The 18,873-nt window shown below is 43.3% G+C and overlaps 1 protein-coding gene across 2 annotated transcripts in view; it reads right to left on the minus strand.

The window, feature by feature from the left end:
- DIAPH1 (diaphanous related formin 1) overlaps positions 1-18,873 on the minus strand; it is a 393,428-nt gene that overhangs the window by 156,076 nt on the left and 218,479 nt on the right. For both annotated transcript variants that reach the window (XM_033926973.1, XM_033926972.1), the window contains 2 exons: positions 11,261-11,923; positions 102-216 (listed from right to left, as the gene is read on the minus strand). In XM_033926973.1, the coding sequence (XP_033782864.1) occupies positions 102-216; positions 11,261-11,923 (778 nt within the window). The remainder of the gene's footprint in view (positions 1-101; positions 217-11,260; positions 11,924-18,873) is intronic.

The following is an 18,873-nucleotide window of genomic DNA, read 5'->3' on the forward strand; positions in this document are numbered from 1 at the left end:
ATCACCTACTTGTGTGGTTGATTCATTCTTCTTGTCACAAAACAGAGCATGGGGAAAGAGGCATCCAAAAAACGTAAGGATATTATCAATCAATTACTTACGCTTGGTCTGTGCAGAGAAGGCAAGCGTGATTTTCGCAAACAGTTCATTACTTTCAAACTTGTCTTCTTTCACTTTTGTCCAGAAACAGTTCTCTGACAATTGCTGTGGAACGATCTGTTAGAAAAGACACAAACCTTATCACATACAGAAAAACTGGCATAAAACCAGACGTGGCATCTATGATACTTCTCTATAGGGTACACCTATCTCCTCACCCAATGTGCTCTGATGCTGAGCCCTTGCTTTGTTCCCTAACACGCCACTGTTTGAAATATGGAGAAAAACAAACTGGTTATAACTTTATAAAAAAAGCTAACATGCACACTAATAAACTTCCCCTCTGTTAAATAAAAAATAAATAAGGGAGAATGGAATTTAAATGAAAAAAACCTACTACATTAAAAAAAAAGTCTGGGTTGCCTTCTATTTGTGTTTATATTTTGAAAGAGAGATGTTTACTATAGGGGATCAAGAAAAACAGCACAGTTACTTACCTTAACAGGTGTTATCCAAGGACAGCAGGCAGATATTCTCACATGTGAGTACAAAAAGTAAAAGTGAACTGTCACTTTAAGTTTTAAGAAACTTTGCGAGTGCCTTCCCGCCTGATGTAGGCTAGTGGTGCCTCAGTTCGGTAAGCAAGCTAAGAAGTCAACCAGGGTAAGTGGGAGGAATATGAGAATATCTGCCCGTCGTCCCCGGATAACACCTTTACGGTAAGTAACTGTGCTTTATCCTAGGACAAGCAGGCAGCATATTCTCACATGTGGGACTCCCAAGCTTAATAAAATGGGATGCAGGGAGAGTTGGCTATCAAGAAGGAAATAAATTCTGTAATACTGCTTGGCCAAAATGACCATCTCGTCTGGAATATGATTCTAGACAGTAGTGAGATGTGAATGTATAAATTTAGGACCAAGTAGCTGCCTTGCAAATTTCATCAATAGGAGTAGAACGTAAGAAAGCTACTAATGTTGCCATAGCTCTGACTTTGTGTACTGTAACACGTCCCTCAAGTTACAGCCCAGTCTGAGCATAGCAGAAGGAATTACAAGCCACTAACCATGAGGAGATAGTTCTTTTGATAACAGGCTTGCCCAATCTGTTAGGACCAAAGACGACGAACAGTTGAGATGATGCCTTGTGGGGCTTAGTCCTTTTATGTAGTAAGCTAAGGCACGCTTACAGTCCAAAGTGTAACAGGATTGTCCAATCTGTTAGGACCAAAGATGACGAACAGTTGAGATGATGTCTTGTAGGGCATGTTTATAGTCCAAAGTGTGTACAACTGTTTCTCCTGGACGAGCATGAGGCTTTGGAAAGAAAACTGGCAATACAATGGATTGAGTGACATGAAAATCCGTGACTACTTTCGGGAGCAACAAAGCTAGTGAAAGGTATGGAGAACCTGGATTACGAGGAACGACTTAGGAGACTGGGGCTGTTCTCCCTTGGGAAGAGGAGACTGCGAGAGGATCTGATCGAGACTTTCAAAATACTGAAAGGAATCGAAAAAATAGAGCAGGAAAAACAGTTATTTACAATGTTCAATGTGACACGGACAAGAGGGCATGGACTAAAGCTGAGGGGGGACAAGTCCAGGATAAATATCAGGAAGTTTAGTTTCACGCAGCGGGTGGTGGACGCCTTGAATGCTCTCCCGGAGGAGGTGGTTGCGGAATCCACCATTCTAGGATTTAAGGGTAAACTAGATGCACATCTTATGAGTGGCATAGAGTGATACGGGTAAGGGTAAACTAGATGCACATCTCCCTATGAGAAGCATAGGGTGATATGGGGACTAAATCTATGCCAGGGTACACCTGGCGGGGCCTCCGCGTGTGTGGATTGCCGGACTTGATGGACCTAGGGTCTGATTCGGAGTTGGCAATTCTTATGTTCTTATGGTCATCCTGTCATGATGAAAAACTGTAAACAGTGCATCTATCACCAAGGCCTGGAGTTCAGTCACTCGACAAGCAGAAGTGAGAGAAATTAAGAAAACCACTTTCCAAGTGAGATACTTGAGATAAGTAGAAGCCATAGGTTCAAACGGTATCTTCAAGAGAGTTGCCAGAACCACATTAAGATCCCAGACAAATGGAGGAGGTTTAAGCGGAGGATTGGAATTGAAAAGTCCCTTCATAACACTGGAAACGAGAGGATGAGAGGCCAGACATTTATTGTTGACAGGAACATGAAAAGCACTGATAGTATTGAGATGAATCTTGACCAAGTAGTTTTTAGCCCAGAATTGGAAATAATCCAATACTGATGACAGGTGGGGGAGATGTAGCATCTTGTTGATGGAGAGAACACTACAAATTAAAATGCATCTGTCAGCATAGCTATTGCTAGCAATCAGCATTTTCAGTTGGCATAACTAATGTCAGCAAAGGCCTATGGGAAATTATATCAATCTGACTCTGGAATATAGATGCAGATAGACCTTGAGTGCTTATTCACAGAAAGCATCCAGGCAGACGGTTTCATATAGCCCTAAAGACGGTTTCAAATAGCCCTGATTAAATCATGATTACAAACCAACTTGCAGCTAAAAGGGGCGAAGAGGTGCTAAGAAGATGTGTTAATGTCTGATGCTTAGGATGGACAGCTTAGGATATACAATGGGTCCAGGTGCACAGATAACTAAGATTAATCAGAAACTATTGTCAGAGGCATACTGGAAATAACATTTGACTTCAGCCTATTCTTCTTCTGTCTAGCACAAGTTTACTACGGATGGGGATGTTTAACTTTTATTGAAGCTCAATAGATTCTATGTTTAGAATAACTTTCCAAACTATAAAAGCCCCCTCGCAACATAACCCCCTCTCTTGGCTCTGGTCTCTCTCTTGCCGGTCTTTCCCTTCTTGCTCTCTACCTGAAGCTTGGGACATCACCCTCCCCACCCCCATTTCTCTCTCTTTCTTTGTGTGTTCTCTCTCATTCACAAGAACACAGAAGCAGTCTCTGTAACTGTAATTGTAACTTTTATGAATGTAATTGTAACTTTTATGAATCCTACTTTTCTGTATGCCTCTTTCTATAATATATTCTTTATGCAATCACCTCTGGCTGTGCTTCTCATTTGATTCTATTCCTGGTGAATCTTCTGTGAGGGTATTAAATCCAGGACCTGGTATTTTGTTGTAAGGGCGCCTAACATAACCCCTACAACTTAACATTGTGGGGGCCACTATCAATCCTTACAGTGTCCACTTCAGTTTATAACTTTGCTGAGTAGGTGGCTTTCTAGAAGCCACAATAATGGCTTGTACAGCATCAGAGAGATCAGTATCTGCTGAAGTTAGCTGAGAGGTACCAAACTGTGAGATGCAATGATTTCAGGTTGGGATGTAATAAGAGACCCTTGACTCTGAATGAGCAGAGATGGAAACATTTTTAAGGGAATTGGATCATTGGCACTCAACTGTAGTAGAAGGAAATACCAAGGTTGTCTGGGCCACTGAGGAGCTATCAGGATCATAGTGGCTGACTCTTCCTTGAGTTTGACTAATGTCTTGAGAATGAGGATTGGAGGGAATGCATTTACGAACTTGTCCGACCAATTAAGAAGAAAATCATCTGCTTCCAGACGTCGAGAAGAGTACTGCCTGGAACAGTATTGAGGCAATTTGTGATTGTGGGGAGAGGAAAACAGAGGAGTTCCCCATAGTGAGAAAATGTGGCGTAGCTCTCTGGACTTGAGAGAACATAAGAACATAAGCAATGCCTCTGCTGGGTCACTGAGGTCCATCGTGCCCAGCAGTCCACTCACGCGGCGGCCCAACAGGCCAGGACCTGTGCAGTAATCCTCTATCTATACCCCTCTATCCCCTTTTCCAGCAGGAAATTGTCCAATCCTTTCTTGAACCCCAGTACCGTACTCTGCCCTATTACGCTCTCTGGAAGTGCATTCCAGGTGTCCACCACACGTTGGGTAAAGAAGAACTTCCTAGCATTTGTTTTGAATCTGTCCCCTTTCAACTTTTCCAGATGCCCTCTTGTTCTTTTATTATTCAAAAGTTTGAAGAATCTGTCCTTCTCTACTCTCTCTATGCCCTTCATGATCTTATAAGTCTCTATCATATCCCCTCTAAGTCTCCTCTTCTCCAGGGAAAAGAGACCCAGTTTCTCCAATCTCTCAGCGTATGAAAGGTTTTCCATCCCCTTTATCAGACGCGTCGCTCTCCTCTGAACCCTCTCAAGTAGCGCCATGTCCTTCTTAGGGTACAGCGACCAATATTGGACGCAGTACTCCAGATATGGATGCACCATCGCCCAATACAATGGCAGGATAACTTTCGTTCTGGTTGTAATACCCTTCTTGATTATGCCTAGCATTCTGTTTGACTTCTTAGCGGCCGCTGCGCACTGTGCCGTCAGCTTCATTGTCATGTCCACCATTACCCTCAAGTCTCTTTCTTGGGTACTCTCATTTAATAACATCCCTCCCATCGTATAGTTGTACCTCGGGTTTCTGTTTCCCACATGTAATACTTTAATAATAATAATAACTTTATTTTTCTATACCGCCATAGTCGGGCGACTTCTAGGCGGTTCACATTGAAAGAAGGCTGGATACTAATTTAAGTTCCATGGGTAAAGGATACATGAAAATTGGAGCTTCCTGAGAGATTCCTCAACATTGAACTTCATCTGCCATCTCATCGCCCATTCCCCTAGTTTGTTCAAGTCCCTTTGCAATTCTTCGCAGTCCTCTTTAGTCCGAGCTCCACTAAATAGTTTGGTGTCGTCTGCAAATTTTATTATCTCACACTTCGTCCCTGTTTCTAGATCATTTATGAATATATTAAATAGCAGCAGCCTGAGCACCGAGCACCACACTCGTAACCCTCCTCCAGTCCGTGTAGTGGCCCTTTACTCCTACCCTCTGTTTCCTACCTGCCAACCAGTTTCTGATCCATCTATGTACGTCTCCTTCCACCCCATGGTTCTTCAGTTTCCGGAGTAGGCGTTCATGGGGCACCTTGTCAAAGGCTTTTTGGAAATCTAGATATATGATGTCTATGGGGTCTCCTTTGTCCATCCGTTTGTTAATTCTTTCGAAGAAGTGCAATATGTTCGTTAGGCACGATCTCCCCTTGCAGAAACCATGTTGGCTGGTTATCAGAAGTTTGTTTCTTTCAAAATGTTCATCAATGTTTTCTTTTATCAGTGCTTCTGCCATTTTCCCCAGAACTGAGGTTAGACTCAGGTGGATGAAGAAATCTGCTGAGTTTGTCAACCAGGGTGTTCTGAGACACTTGCAGGTGGACCACTTTGAGAAATATGTTGCAAGCAATCACCCAGTTCCAAATATGTTCGGCCTTTTGACAAAGGAAGGGAGAGTCTGTCTCTCCCTGCTTGTTGATGTAATAAATACATCACTACTTGATTGTCCGTGCAAATTAGGAAGACTTGGTTGCATAGGCTGCTCTGAAATATGTGAAGAGCATATCGAATTGCTCTGAGTTCCAATAGATTGATGTGGAAAGTTTTCTGTTGAACAGGCTAATGACCCTGAGTGCGAAGACTGTCCAGTGAGCCCCCCAAGCATACATGGATGCATCTGTAGTGAATACCTTTTGATGTGGTGGGATGTGAAACAGTAGACCCCCTGGAGAGATTGATCGGTTCCATCCACCACTTAAGAGACTGACGAAGGGTCAAAGTAATTGAAATCTCCTGAGATGAGGGGTCGAGAGCCTGAGACCACTGAGGAGCTAGGGTCCATTGAACTGGGTCTGAGGTGAAGTCTAGCCAGAGGGGTAACATGAACTGTTGATGCCATGTGTCCCAAATCATCTGCCTGGCTGAAATGGTTTTTAGATAAGAAACTTGATTGCAAAGATGCAGCAAAGTGTCCTGTCTGTTGAGGAAGGAAAGCCCGTAGCTGAACAGTTTCGAGAAGGGCTCCTATAAATTGCACTCTTTGAGAGGGTTGGAGTTGAGACTTTGTAAAGCTGACATCGAACCCTAGTTGTGTGGTGGAACGTACTTCCTGCGGCGAGGTAGCTTTTATTAGCCAATTGTCCAAATATGGAAATACTTGTAATCCGTGAAGACGAAGATTTGCTGATGCCATTATGAGGCATTTGGTAAAGACTCTTGGAGAAGACACTAGGCCAAACGGCATAACTTTATATTGAAAGTATTGATAGTATTGATGAGCTACCCAAAATTGTAGGAACTTTCTGTGAGCAGTATGTATAGATATGTGTGTGTCTGTGTGTGTTTGACTAGATATTTGTTCAGGTTGCGGAGGTCTTCTAAGGGATAAAGACCTCCCGTCTTTTTCAGAATTAGGAAATATCTGGAGTAGAACCCCTGATTTTTCTGAGGAGAAACTGCTTCTATGGCATTTAGTTGAAGCAATGCATCGATTTCCTGAAGGGGCATCTGTTGTGAATTGAAAGAGGACTCTTTTGAAAGGCAATTTGGAGGTATTGACTTGAAATGAAGAAAGTAATCCTCCTCAACGACTGATGACCCAAGCATCTGTTGTTATGAGAATCCAACGCTAGTGGTATAGCAGCAGTTGACCTCTGATCAGTTGAGGGAGAGATTTAGAAGTTGGAATACTGGCCATACTCTCTAGAGGCACATCAAAAAGATTGCATTGATTTTTGAGGGGCTGGCGTTTGAGACTTTTGAGGCTGCTGCTGTTTTTGCCTCTTCTGTGGAAGTGATTCAGCAGCAGAGGAAAACACAGGGCATTGTCTCTTGTATGAGTAGGGCGTTGATCTTGGAACTGCTTTAGCTGGCTGTGATTTAGTTTCTGCCCTATTGAATGAACTCCAATTCTGCTCATGTTGAGTGAGCTTCTGGGTAGTTGCTTTTACTCAATCCCCCAAGAGCTCTTCCCCTAGACATGGAATATTTGCTAGACGATTTTGGAAGTTAATATGTAGCCAAGCTAGGTGTCTTGTAGCCACTAACATGGCGGATGCTCTAGATATCATCTCCAAAGCATTAAACGCTATTCTAGCCATTTTCTTCATAGTCTGGAACAGACTATGAGTAGTGTGTTGATAGTCCTCAAGATGTTCTGAGGGAATATATTGCTCGAACTCTGCCAACTTCTTTATCAGATGTTTAAAATAAAAGGAAATATAGAAGTTCTAATTCAACACTCTACTGGCCAACATGGAATTCTGAGAGGAGGCGCCCAAATCTGTCCATAATATGACCCTGTTGTCCTGGTGATACAGAAGCATACACATTAGTACTAGATGATTTCTTAAGGGTTGACTCAATGAGCAGCAATTGGTGATGAAGCTGTGGTTTATCAAATCCTGGACATGAAATTATCCTATATAAGGAGTCAATTTTCCTTGGGGCTGCAGTGATTGAAAGTGGATTCTCCCAATTTCAAAAAAGGGCCTCCTTGAGAAGATTATGTAATGGCAGTTTAAGAAGCTCCTTAGGTGGCTCGTCATACTCTAAGGCATCCAGAAGCTCTGCTCTAGGCTCAGTATCCACCTCTAACTTGACCTCTAATGCACTTTGTAAACGACAGACCTTCAAGTGGAGACCTCCTTCTTGGGGGAGGAGGAGATCAATCCAAGGGTATACCATATGATTCTGGAGAAGACAGGGTGGCCTCATACTTAGAGTCAGTATGGTGATGAGAGAGGTCAATCAGAGTCAAGTGAGAGTACCTCATGAGTGTCTTTCTAGGACGAAGCATGTGGAGAAGAATGACGAGAGTGGTGAGATGAAGCTCCTTGTTGGCTATGATACTGGTCTGAGAAAGAGGAAGATCTTTTAGCCCTGGAAGTATGAGAGTGATGTGAAGTTGAATGATGAGATCTTGATGTTGAGTGTCTGACTGAAGATAAATGCCTCAAAAAGTCTCGACACTGTTCTGGAACTTGGAGGCGAGGAGGATGGCAGTTTGAGTGCAGAGCTCCTCTCCCTGGACAATCTGCCTGCTTTTAAATATCAGCAGCAGTGGGAGATCAATTGCTTTTACACCTAAGCAGCAACAGGACCAACCCACCAAAAACCCACAGTCCCGGTCCTGCAAAAATATGAGCTCCATCCTCCCTGCAGTTCGCTTGGAAAATCAACTGCTTTTACACCTAAGCAGCAGCAGGACCAGCCACCACTACCAAGAGCCCTTTGCCCCGATCCAGCCAGGCATGTGAGCTCCTCCCTCTGCAGTCCATTGGAGAGATCAATCTACCTGCTTTTAAATATCAGCAACAGTGGGAAATCAACTGCTTTTACACCTCAGCAGCAGCGGATCTATCCGCAACTACCAAGAGCCCACAGACCCGATCCAGCCAAGAGTGTGAGCTCCACCTGCCCCTGCAGTCCACTAGGAAGATCAACTGTTTTTTACACCTAAGCAGCAACAGGACCAGCCACCACTACCGAGAGCCCTTTGCCCTGATCCAGCCAGATAAGTAAGTTCTTCCCCCAGCATTCCGTTGGAAAAATCAATATGCTTGCTTTTAAATATCATCAGAAGTAGGAGATCAACTGCTTTTACACCTAAGCAGCACCAAGACCAGCCGCCACTATCAAGAGCTTTTGTCCCAATCCAGCCAGACGTGTATGCTCTTCACCATACAATTTGTTGGAGAGATCAATCTGCCTGCTTTTAAATATCAGCAGCATTGGGAAAACAACTGCTTTTACACCTAAGCAGCAGCGGGTCCATCCGCAACCACCAAGAACCCACAGACCCAAACCTGCCAGGAATGTGAGATATTTCTATCATTTAAATTTCTCCAGAATTCTACTGTTCAACGGCTCCCCCTTCTGCTTCTATTCCTTTCTCTCCTCTCTTCTACATTCCAAAGTATTTAGATCAATGCTGTCTTGTTAAAATGTTTATTTTATTTTTATTTTTCCTCTAACTCTACTTTTCACTTCTCTATTACCCTCCAGGTACTTTAGTTAGATTGTGAGCCTTCGGGACAGTAAGGGAATTTTTCAAGTACCTTTCTTATTTCTAATCTTAATGTATATTTTCTGTAAACCGCTTAGAACCTAACGGATGTAGCGGTATATAAGAAATAAATTACATTACATTACATTACTGTTTAGATGAAGAGCGTTGGTGAGAGACTGAGGACTAATGTTTCAAAGACGAGCATCGTGGTCCACTAGCAGAACACTGTAATGGTACCGAGGGCACAGTGGTGTTGCATGTAATTTAAACATATCACCAATCTTCCTCCTGAAGAACTCCTTCAGTTGCTCCTTGAACTATATCCTTGTCTCAACATCCGGTACCTTTGCCCTGATGGAGACATCTGTGGAGATGGGGAGCGTTGGTGTCGCTTCTTAGCCTGCATTGAGAGACTCAATGCTGTTGAGGCTTGCAACACTGGTTGAAAGGAGGATAGCTTCTTAGCTGGCTTGCCCGAAGCTGAAATGTCCTCAGATGCCAACGACGATGCTGGTACCAATGGATCAGAATGCTTGCTGGCATCCATCAATGCAACAAAAAAGCTTCTCCTGTTGGATTCGACGTGCTTTAAATGAACATTTATGCAAGGTAGAACAATGCACCCGATGTTCAGGGCCTATAAACACCAGCTATGTGTGTCATTTATGGAAATAGGCTGCTGGCATCGACAGCACTTTTTAAAATCCATCACAGGCTTCAACGTGGATGGAAAGATTTCATCTGCAAAATTAAACTTAATGAGGACGCGTGGGAACAAACTACCGAAAAAGAACTAGTAAAACTTCCGAAAAAGAACTAGCAAAGGAAGGACCTCCAAAAGGGCCAACCCCTCAAAAAGAAACTGCCTCACCTCAGGCAGAAAGAAGCCTGGGTGGGAAAAAACAACAAGTTTATTTTTTAAACAATAGTTTATTAAAGTCAGAATAAAGAGAAATAGATCATGGTCAAAGACCAAAAACTCAAGAACGGGCAAAGACAATGCTAATTGGACGAATTCCAGAAAAACGTACTTCTTCGTTCTGCAGAGAACAAAGAACTGAGGTACCGCTAGCCTACATCGTGCATGTGTGGTGTGGGCAGTCACAAAGTTTCTTAAAACTTAAAGTGACAGTTCACTTTTCATACTGTCCATACCGAGCCCCGTGGATCACATCACCCACATGTGAGAATATGCTGCCTGCTTGTCCTAGGATAAATGACAGTTTCAAAATACTTTTGATAATATGGGGGGATATTTATTTATTATATTTATAAGAACATATGTTTGTAATTACAAGTGATTTGTGAAAATTTGTTGTATTGTTTTTAATTACACTTGTTGTAAGAATTAAAAAGGAATAAAGAATTTTTTTTAAAAAATTCCTTTGTGATAGTTTAAACATTAAGTATGACCTCTGAAAATACATTTTTCCTTAGTTAATTTATAATTTGTTTTAAAATCCTCCTCAACCTTGACACATTCACAAAGTCTTTGACACCACTGAGCTCTTAGATCAATGAATTCTGGGGTTTCATTAAGAGCTCAACTGTTTTATGAACTTGATGTACTGGAACTCCATCATGCTGAAGTACTCAGAAATGTTTCAAATTTAAGGCAGCAGTTTCTGCTGCAGTTGGCCATTTTTGGGTGCAGATCATAACTACCCATGCGGAACATGGAAACTGTGTAGGATGAAATCCTCTTAAGCTTATTTCCCCTGAAGCAGCTTATTAAGTAGGTGAAACGAATAACGTGGTTTCCGAATGTTTTGCAAGATGAGCAAAACACTCCTGCAAACTCTGACTCACAAACAGAGCGTTGACTCAATATGCAAGCCCCCTACCCCAAACCCTTATTTCAAGTGGACACTGGCATGCACCAACCCACAGGACATACGTGTACCAGTGCCGAAAGAGCCTGTTGTGCCTGCTGCTGATCAATGCTGGGTTGGTGCATGCCGGTGTCCGCTCGAAGTAAGGCTGCTCCTTGTGACCCTGGGCTAGTCACTTAATCCCTCCATTGCCCTAGGTACATTAGATTGTAGATAGATGTAGATGCTCGAGTACCTGAATAAATTCATGTAAACCATTCTAAGATCCCTTGTGAGAATGGTATAGAAAATTAAATAAATACATACATATTTGTCTATCTGTAGTAGCTGAGTTTTAAAAAGTGTTGAAGCTAAGAATTTGAGATAGTGAAAAGCCAGCCTTGAAAGAAAGAAATGACTGAATAAGAGCAACACCTACCTTGGACCAGTTAGTCCTTTTCAGCTGTACCTCTTGCTTGTAGGCCTTCTTTGGAATCAACCCAAAGGGCAAAATAGGAGCAGCAGGAGTACCCATAACTCCAAACATGGGTGGTAGGGGAGGTGCTCCAGGAAACCCAGGTGGTGGGGGCGGTGGAATGCCAGCGGCGCCCGGGAGGGGTGGAGGTGGTGGAATGCCAGCAGCGCCCGGGAGGGGTGGGGGCGGTGGAATACCAGCGGCGCCCGGGAGGGGTGGGGGTGGTGGAATGCCAGCAGCGCCCGGGAGGGGTGGAGGCGGTGGAATGCCAGCAGCGCCCGGGAGGGGTGGAGGTGGTGGAATGCCAGCAGCGCCCGGGAGGGGTGGAGGCGGTGGAGGGGCTGGTGGAATGCCAGTGGCACCTGGAAGAGGTGGAGGGGGTGGTGGGGCTGGTGGAATGCCAGTGGCACCTGGAAGAGGTGGAGGGGGTGGTGGGGCTGGTGGAATGCCAGTGGTGCCTGGGAGGGGTGGGGGCGGTGGTGGGGGTGGAGGAGGTGGAGGTGGAGCCATGGCACCCGGAAGAGGAGGGGCAGGAGGTGGGGTTGGAACAGGAAAAGGTACAGCTAAAGACGAAAGGGAAGCCATTTCCTTTTTGGTGTCTTCAAGAGCCTTTGAAATTTTGCTCATCTAGAAAATAGTGGAAAACAGAAAACAGGATAAATGCAAATTATCAACTTTTGAATCATACCAGAATAATTAACATGAAGGATAACTAGTATATTTTTCAGTCCACCAGAAAATCATATACATAGTTGTTTACATCAAAGGTCAACAAATCCCAGATGTTAGGCAGCCATGGAAACTAGAAATTTCTTCCCCTAGCACCTGGGATTTTTATGTTGCCATTGTCTGCTACAGAAACAGTTTTCTTTATCTTTACCATGCAACATTCAGTAAAATTTAAGCCACAAATCTTATCTCATTAAACTTTTTACCTTGCTCAATCTCACTAAGCATGGTGAAACAAACATCTCTCTCCCTGGCAATTAATGTCCTGTTTCTTCTCTTTTATTCTTAGCCAAGATAATTGACAAATTGGCCTTATATCAATTAAAGATTTTTCAAGGAATATACAGTAAGATTTTGGATGTCTTCCAATTTGGTTTTTGACTAACTTTTCAACTGAGATGCTATTAATTTCAATCTGTGACACTATAATGTAATGGCTTTTGATCATGGCAGAGTTTCTTATGGTGCTATTAGATAGATATCTTAATAGTTTTTGATACAGTACATCCTGTCTTTTTATTAAATTGAAAAACTTAGGTATTGCTGGAAGGGTCTAGGACTTAGAGTACTCATTATGGACTGTATATATAGATACACACATATATACTTGTAAGGGTCTTTCTTTCTGACTTAAGAGTACAATATAGACTGCTGATGACAATTTTTTCCTGTTAACAGAAAGCCATCTGATACTCTGGATTTTTGGATTTATTTACAGGTAACTGAATCTTGATGGACATCTAAAAGGCTTAGGCTGGATATGAAAAATCTCAAATCTTGTTTTTATCAGAACATGCTAAATCCATCTCTTCTCTCAGATAATTTTAGATGACTTGGTGTTGCCCACTGTTCAAGAGAGATTAGGTTCTTAATTTGCTAATATCTTTTGTAGTAGATAGGAGTGCCATTCTGGACAAGCAGGTAATATCTCCATGGCCACGAGCCCTGCAGAAGGAATCCACTCCAGATTTTTTTCTGTAACCCTTCTGCTTCACAGAGGGCTCTACTGCCACCTACAGTTAGTTCCCAAGCAGGCAAGAGACCTTCTGAAAACATAGGTGAAGCAGAGGTATGAAGAAAACTCTTAAATAAGTCAGTCCTACTTTACATAAAAACAACATATTAAACATCAAAATCCAACAGGATAACAAACATGCCAACGGTAGCATTAAAGGAGCACAATTAGTACCCCAAAATACACTAGGAATAGGTTACTCTTCAAGACCCTAAAGGCTGACTGGAATCCAAGCTTGGAAAAGACATTCTGAATGAGACAGTAGGCAGGCACAGGAAATAAAATATAGGGCGAGGGTCCAGAATGACACACCTGTCTACTAAAAAAAAAAAAAAAGAGGTTAGCAAGGTAAGAACCTAATCTTTTTCTAGTGCAATAAATGTGTCATTCTGGATAAGCGGGACATACAAAAGCAGTCCCAGAGATCTAGGGTGGGATGACTATGCCAGAACACAAAGGCAGACCTCTCTTGCCTCCACATCCACTCTGTAAAACTTCAGAAATGTATGCAGAGTGGACCAAGTCGCTGATCTACAAATCTCCTCGTGGGAGACTGCTCTAGTTTTGGCCCACAACAAAGCCACACTTCTGGTCGAATGTGCCTTAATGGAAAAGGGAGACTGTTTCCCACAAACAATTTATGCCGATCCTTCTGGAAATCATATTCAACTTCAAGTTCAATTTATTTAATATACCGCAAATATAAAACCAAGGGTAAATCTAAGTGGTTTACAATAAAAGTTTAAAATAAGTAAATATAGAAATTAAAAAGGGTAGGGACCATAAAATACAATTAAACAATCAAACCAACTAGGAAATAAGAGGGAAGAATGGAGTCGGTATATTGCAATAAACAAAAAAGTTTGGGGAAAGGGAAGGAATAAACAATATGGTAAGGGAAAAAACAAAAGTTTGTTCTGCCCACATCAGTTGAGATAAAGCCAAAGATGGAACTTTAGAGACAGGTTAACAAGAAGATTAAGAACAGAAAGTCAAGAAGTGCCTTTAGTTGCATTTTGAAATTCACAAATGATTTTTCTGAACGGAGATAAAAAGGCAGAGAATTCCAGCGAGTAGGAGCCATAACAGAAAATGAAGAATTCCTATGAAAATTGAGGAAGAGTTGACAGAATGAGGGAACTACTATTAACTGTTGTGAAGATCGTAAAGTTCGTTATGGTGAATATGGATCCAGAAAACTATATAGAAAAGAAGGAAGACCACTCGATAGAATCTGATGAGAAAGAATTGGATTGTCAGCACATAAAGATGGTTAGATAGCCAAAACTCATTGGTGACCCTCAACATATTGAAGAAGCACTCGTCTCACATCAAACTTCTTTAAAATCTGGTCCTGTTTCTTGGAACCTGTGGACTGGAATGCTGACAATCTGACTTCCTGATTGATATGAAACGCCAAAATCACTTTCAGCAGAAAAGAAGGAACGATGCACAAAGAGACTCCAGTGTCAGAGATCTTAAGGAAAGGATCCCTGCAGGAAAGAACCTGTAACTCTGAGATCAATCTCACTGAGGTCACAGCCACCAGAAAAAACATTTTGAGCATCAGACACACTTCCTTCAGTGGCTCATAAGAAGCCTGGCTGAGGCCCAGCAAAACCACGTAAAGATCCCATGATGGAAATCATGTTTCTAAATGGAAGTTTCACTAGAGACCTGATGTGTAGTGCACCCTTTAGAAATCTGGCTATGTTTGAATGAAATGCCAATGTAAATCAATGGTCTCAAGCCCTGAAACAAGAAAGCCCTGCAACTTGGACAACCGAAAAGAAAGCCACTGTAAGCCCCTTGTCAAGGCCAGCTTGGAGGAAACCCAACATCATAGAAACTGGAGCTGAAAATGGCTCCACCTTTTCCTGGGCACACTAATGTTGGAAAGTCTCCCATGCCTTAGCATAAGCTGAGACCATCAGCTTCTTAGACTTAAGGAGAGTAACAATAAACACCTCTGAGTACCCCTTGAACGCTAGTACTTCGCGTTCAATAGCCATGCTTTAACAACAAAGTAATCCGTATTTTCCATGAGCACTGAACCCTGAGAAAGAAGGTACTGATGCACCTGTAGCTTGAGACCAGGACTCAGCCAAAAACACATCAGATCTGTATACCACGGTCTGCATAGCCAGTCCGGAGCCACCAGAATTACATTTCCCCAATGATTTGCAATCCTTTGAAGGATTTGGCTTATCATGGGCCATGGAGGAAAGATGTATAATAGTACACTCTGTGGCCATAGCTGGACCAGAGCATCCAGACCCATGCTTCTGGGCTTATATCTTCTACTGAAGAACCCGTCTGCTTTCTTGTTATGTGCCATTACCATGATTTAGAACTGTGGCCGACCCCAGTGACGAACAATGGCTTGGAATGCTGATGCCAACAGCGTCCTCTCATCCGGATTCAAGGTCTGTCTGCTGAAGAAGTCGGTTTGGACATTATTCACTCCCACTACCTGTGCCACTGAAGATGACGTTCCGCCCAGTTGAAGGTACAAGTGGACTTCCATAAACAGATGAGCATTCTTGTGCCACCTTGGTGATTGACATAGGCCACAGCTGTAGCACTGTCTGAAAGGACTTAGACCACCTAGACTTCCAGATTTTTTTGCAATTTCAGCAGAGCTGGCTCGAAGTTTCAGCCAGTTGATTGACCAATTCCTCTTTCATGGGTTACAATGAGCTCCCCAGCCAAAAAGACTGGCATCTGTCATTACAACTACCCAGGATGCTATACGAAGGGGCATGCCCATGGTGAGGGACTGAGGAAAGAGTCACCAGTCCATGCTGGACCAAGCCTACAATGACCAAGGTAGAGACATCTGTAAAGAGTCTGTCTGAGGAGACCAATGTGTGAGTAACGCATGCTGGAGAGGACACACGTGGGCCTTCACCCAAGCAACCACATCTATTGTGGCTGCCATGGAATCTAGGACTTTCAGATAGTTCCATGCCTACAAAGCTGGCTTGACCAGGAGGCACAATATCTAAGTGCAAAATTTCTGTCTGCCTCTGGAAGATAGACATGTCTGGAAGCCGTGTCAAACAAGACACCCAGACACTCCAGGGATTGTGTCAGCGACAAATGGCTCTCAGTAATTCACAATCCAATCCAGACTCTCCAGGACTCGGAACATCTAATCCAGCATGCACCAAACCTTGGTTGAGGGGGCACAGATCAGCCAATCATCCAGGTAGGGATGCGCCTGCCAAACCATCTTTCGCAGGTGGATTGCCACCAGCACCATCACTTTGGTGAATGTTCGAGGAGCCATCGCCAGGCCAAAGAGTAGGGCCGAGAATAGGCAAGACATGAAACCTCAGGAACTTTCTGTGGTTCGGGAAAATGGGAATATGCAAGTAGGCCTCCGTCAGTTCTAGGGAGGCTAGAAACTCTCCCAGTCACTGCCGTTATAATAGATCAAACCATCTCCATGCAGAATCGCGGGACCTGAGTGTTACATTTACATGAGAAAGTTTCAGAATAAATATCCAATTGTCGGAGTCTTTCCTTGGCACAATGAAGTATATGGAGTATCTGCCTGAGCCTGAATATTTGGGCGGCAGAGGCTCTACAGTCTGAATGTCTAGCAACCTTCTCACAGTGACTTGTACCCTGATCACTTTGTCCATCTGCCTCACAGGAGACTGCAAAAACAATCTGTTAGAGGCCGGGCAAATTTCAGCTGCTCTGGATGATTTCCAGCACCCAGAGGTCAGATGAAACCCAGGCCTGCAGAAAGCCATCTCCCTATCTTGAAAGGGACTGCCCCCAACCTAGCATCATTGTGTCTTCTTGAAGGATGGTGCAGCACAGGGAGCTGAGGTCTGGTTGCATCTGGAAAACCTCTGCTTGTAACTCTGGGAGAATCTCTGGGACGTGGAACTGGAATACTGCCGAAGCCATCTGCAGCCCTGAAAATTAGAGCACCCTGAGCCTCTAGTGATTGTGGATCTTTCAGGCAAGATCTTGGGCAGACGTTCAACCATACATGACATAAGATCATCCAGATCTGTTCCGAATAGCAATTGCCCCTTGAAAGGGAGCCTAAGACTAGCTTTGGAGGTAGAATCACCGGCCCATTGTCTGATCCAGAACATTCTGGGGGCAGAGATTGAATAAGCCGATGCTTTACTCATAACACAAATGTTATAGAGAGCATTCACCACAATCCACACCTGACAAAAGGAGCTGAGGCATGGACTCTTTGCCTTCGTGCTCCAGAGTTCGTAGCCTGGAAAGGCAGGTATAGTCACAAAGGATGCCGCCTAGGCCTCTGACATTCAAAGTCAACACCTCAAACAGGCTATTGAGCCACATCCACTCAGCAATCTTGCATATTCTTTAGCACCACAACACCCTTGCTCGGAAGAGAGGTGTGCTTGGTAACCTGTGCAACCAAGGAATCCACCTTGGACTAAGCAAACAGCTGAAGGCACTCCTGTGCCATGGGATACAGCCAAGCAATGGCCCTCGCAACGTTGAGAGATCTCTCTGGAGCATCCCACTGCTCCATGACCAAGACATTGATGTCATGATGCCAGGGAAATGTAGAAGATTGAACCCTCAACTCCACTCATAAAGGAAGAGAAGTAGAAGGAATCGGCTGAGAGTCTAAATTCAGTTCTCGAAGGGACTCAGAAATGAGATCCAGCAGAGCCGAGGGCTTAAATAAGGACATAACTGTGGGATTATCACCAGGATCAAGATCCCATCAAGGGCTCCAAAGTGCCTGACAGAGGCCCTGCACTCCTGACATGGTGGGTGCGTCCCCAGACAACAATGGAACAGTGAGAGATTCATCATCTGTATCTCCCTGGTCAGCAGTAGACCTCAAGGCAGATGTACCCAAGGAGGCTTTATTCCCACAAGTGGTGCCCAAAGTGCTGCCAGACTTTGCCTTGATGGCTTTCCACATCAAATTGACGAATTCAGGAGAAAAAGTTGTACCTGGAAGCAATGATAACGCTAACTTGCATCTCTTGGATTCAGCAGCATCCGCACCTTTCTATGCAGGATGTTCACTATTTCAGGTGCCAGAAAAGAAAAAAGCCTGAACGAAAGGGCAAGTCGCCTTTTCTTCAGCTTGAGAGCACAAAGGGGAGGCTGATCTGGACAATTCCGCCTCTCCATCACATGCGACATGGCAAATGGCATAAGGATGTTCTTTCGGCATACAATATGTGCATTCTTGGCATGAACTGGGGGCTACAAAGCTAAAGAATTCCATCCCTACTAGTTTTGAGGCAAAACAAGGAGTTTTGAAGCTGCAGGAGACTATTGAAAAAAGATTGTTAAAATCTAAGAGAGAGATTAAATTTTATGGCACAAAGATGGATTTATTCGTTGAATTCTGTTATACCCACAGGTTTAAATGCCGAAATTGAATGGATGACATTAATATAAGGGAATTTTTTGTTTACTGGATGAGTGTGAGAGGGGGGGCGTGTATAGCGCTAAGACTGACGTCATCACGTTTCGAAAGGGTTTGGCTATTTAATGCATGAACGCCGCGGCCATGTTTCCTGGTTAAATCTACAAACACAGGGAACATGAGCCGTTTGATTTTTAGGTATGTGTTATAGAGAGTTACTTATATATTTAAACTATTTATCTAGAATATTTTTGGTTGCTACACAACTTTATTTAAATCTATTTGTATATCTGCAGGGGAAATTCCTTGATAAAGCCCTCTGGGGCAAAACATAGGTCTATGTCGGAGTGCCTACCCCCACCCGCATAGATGAAGATGAGTATCTAAATTTAACTAAATATTTAAAACAAACTATTTAAAGTATTAAACTATTTAAAGTAT

Source organism: Geotrypetes seraphini, chromosome 18 (genome assembly GCF_902459505.1).
Source record: "Geotrypetes seraphini chromosome 18, aGeoSer1.1, whole genome shotgun sequence".
In the NCBI taxonomy this organism is placed as follows: domain Eukaryota; kingdom Metazoa; phylum Chordata; class Amphibia; order Gymnophiona; family Dermophiidae; genus Geotrypetes; species Geotrypetes seraphini.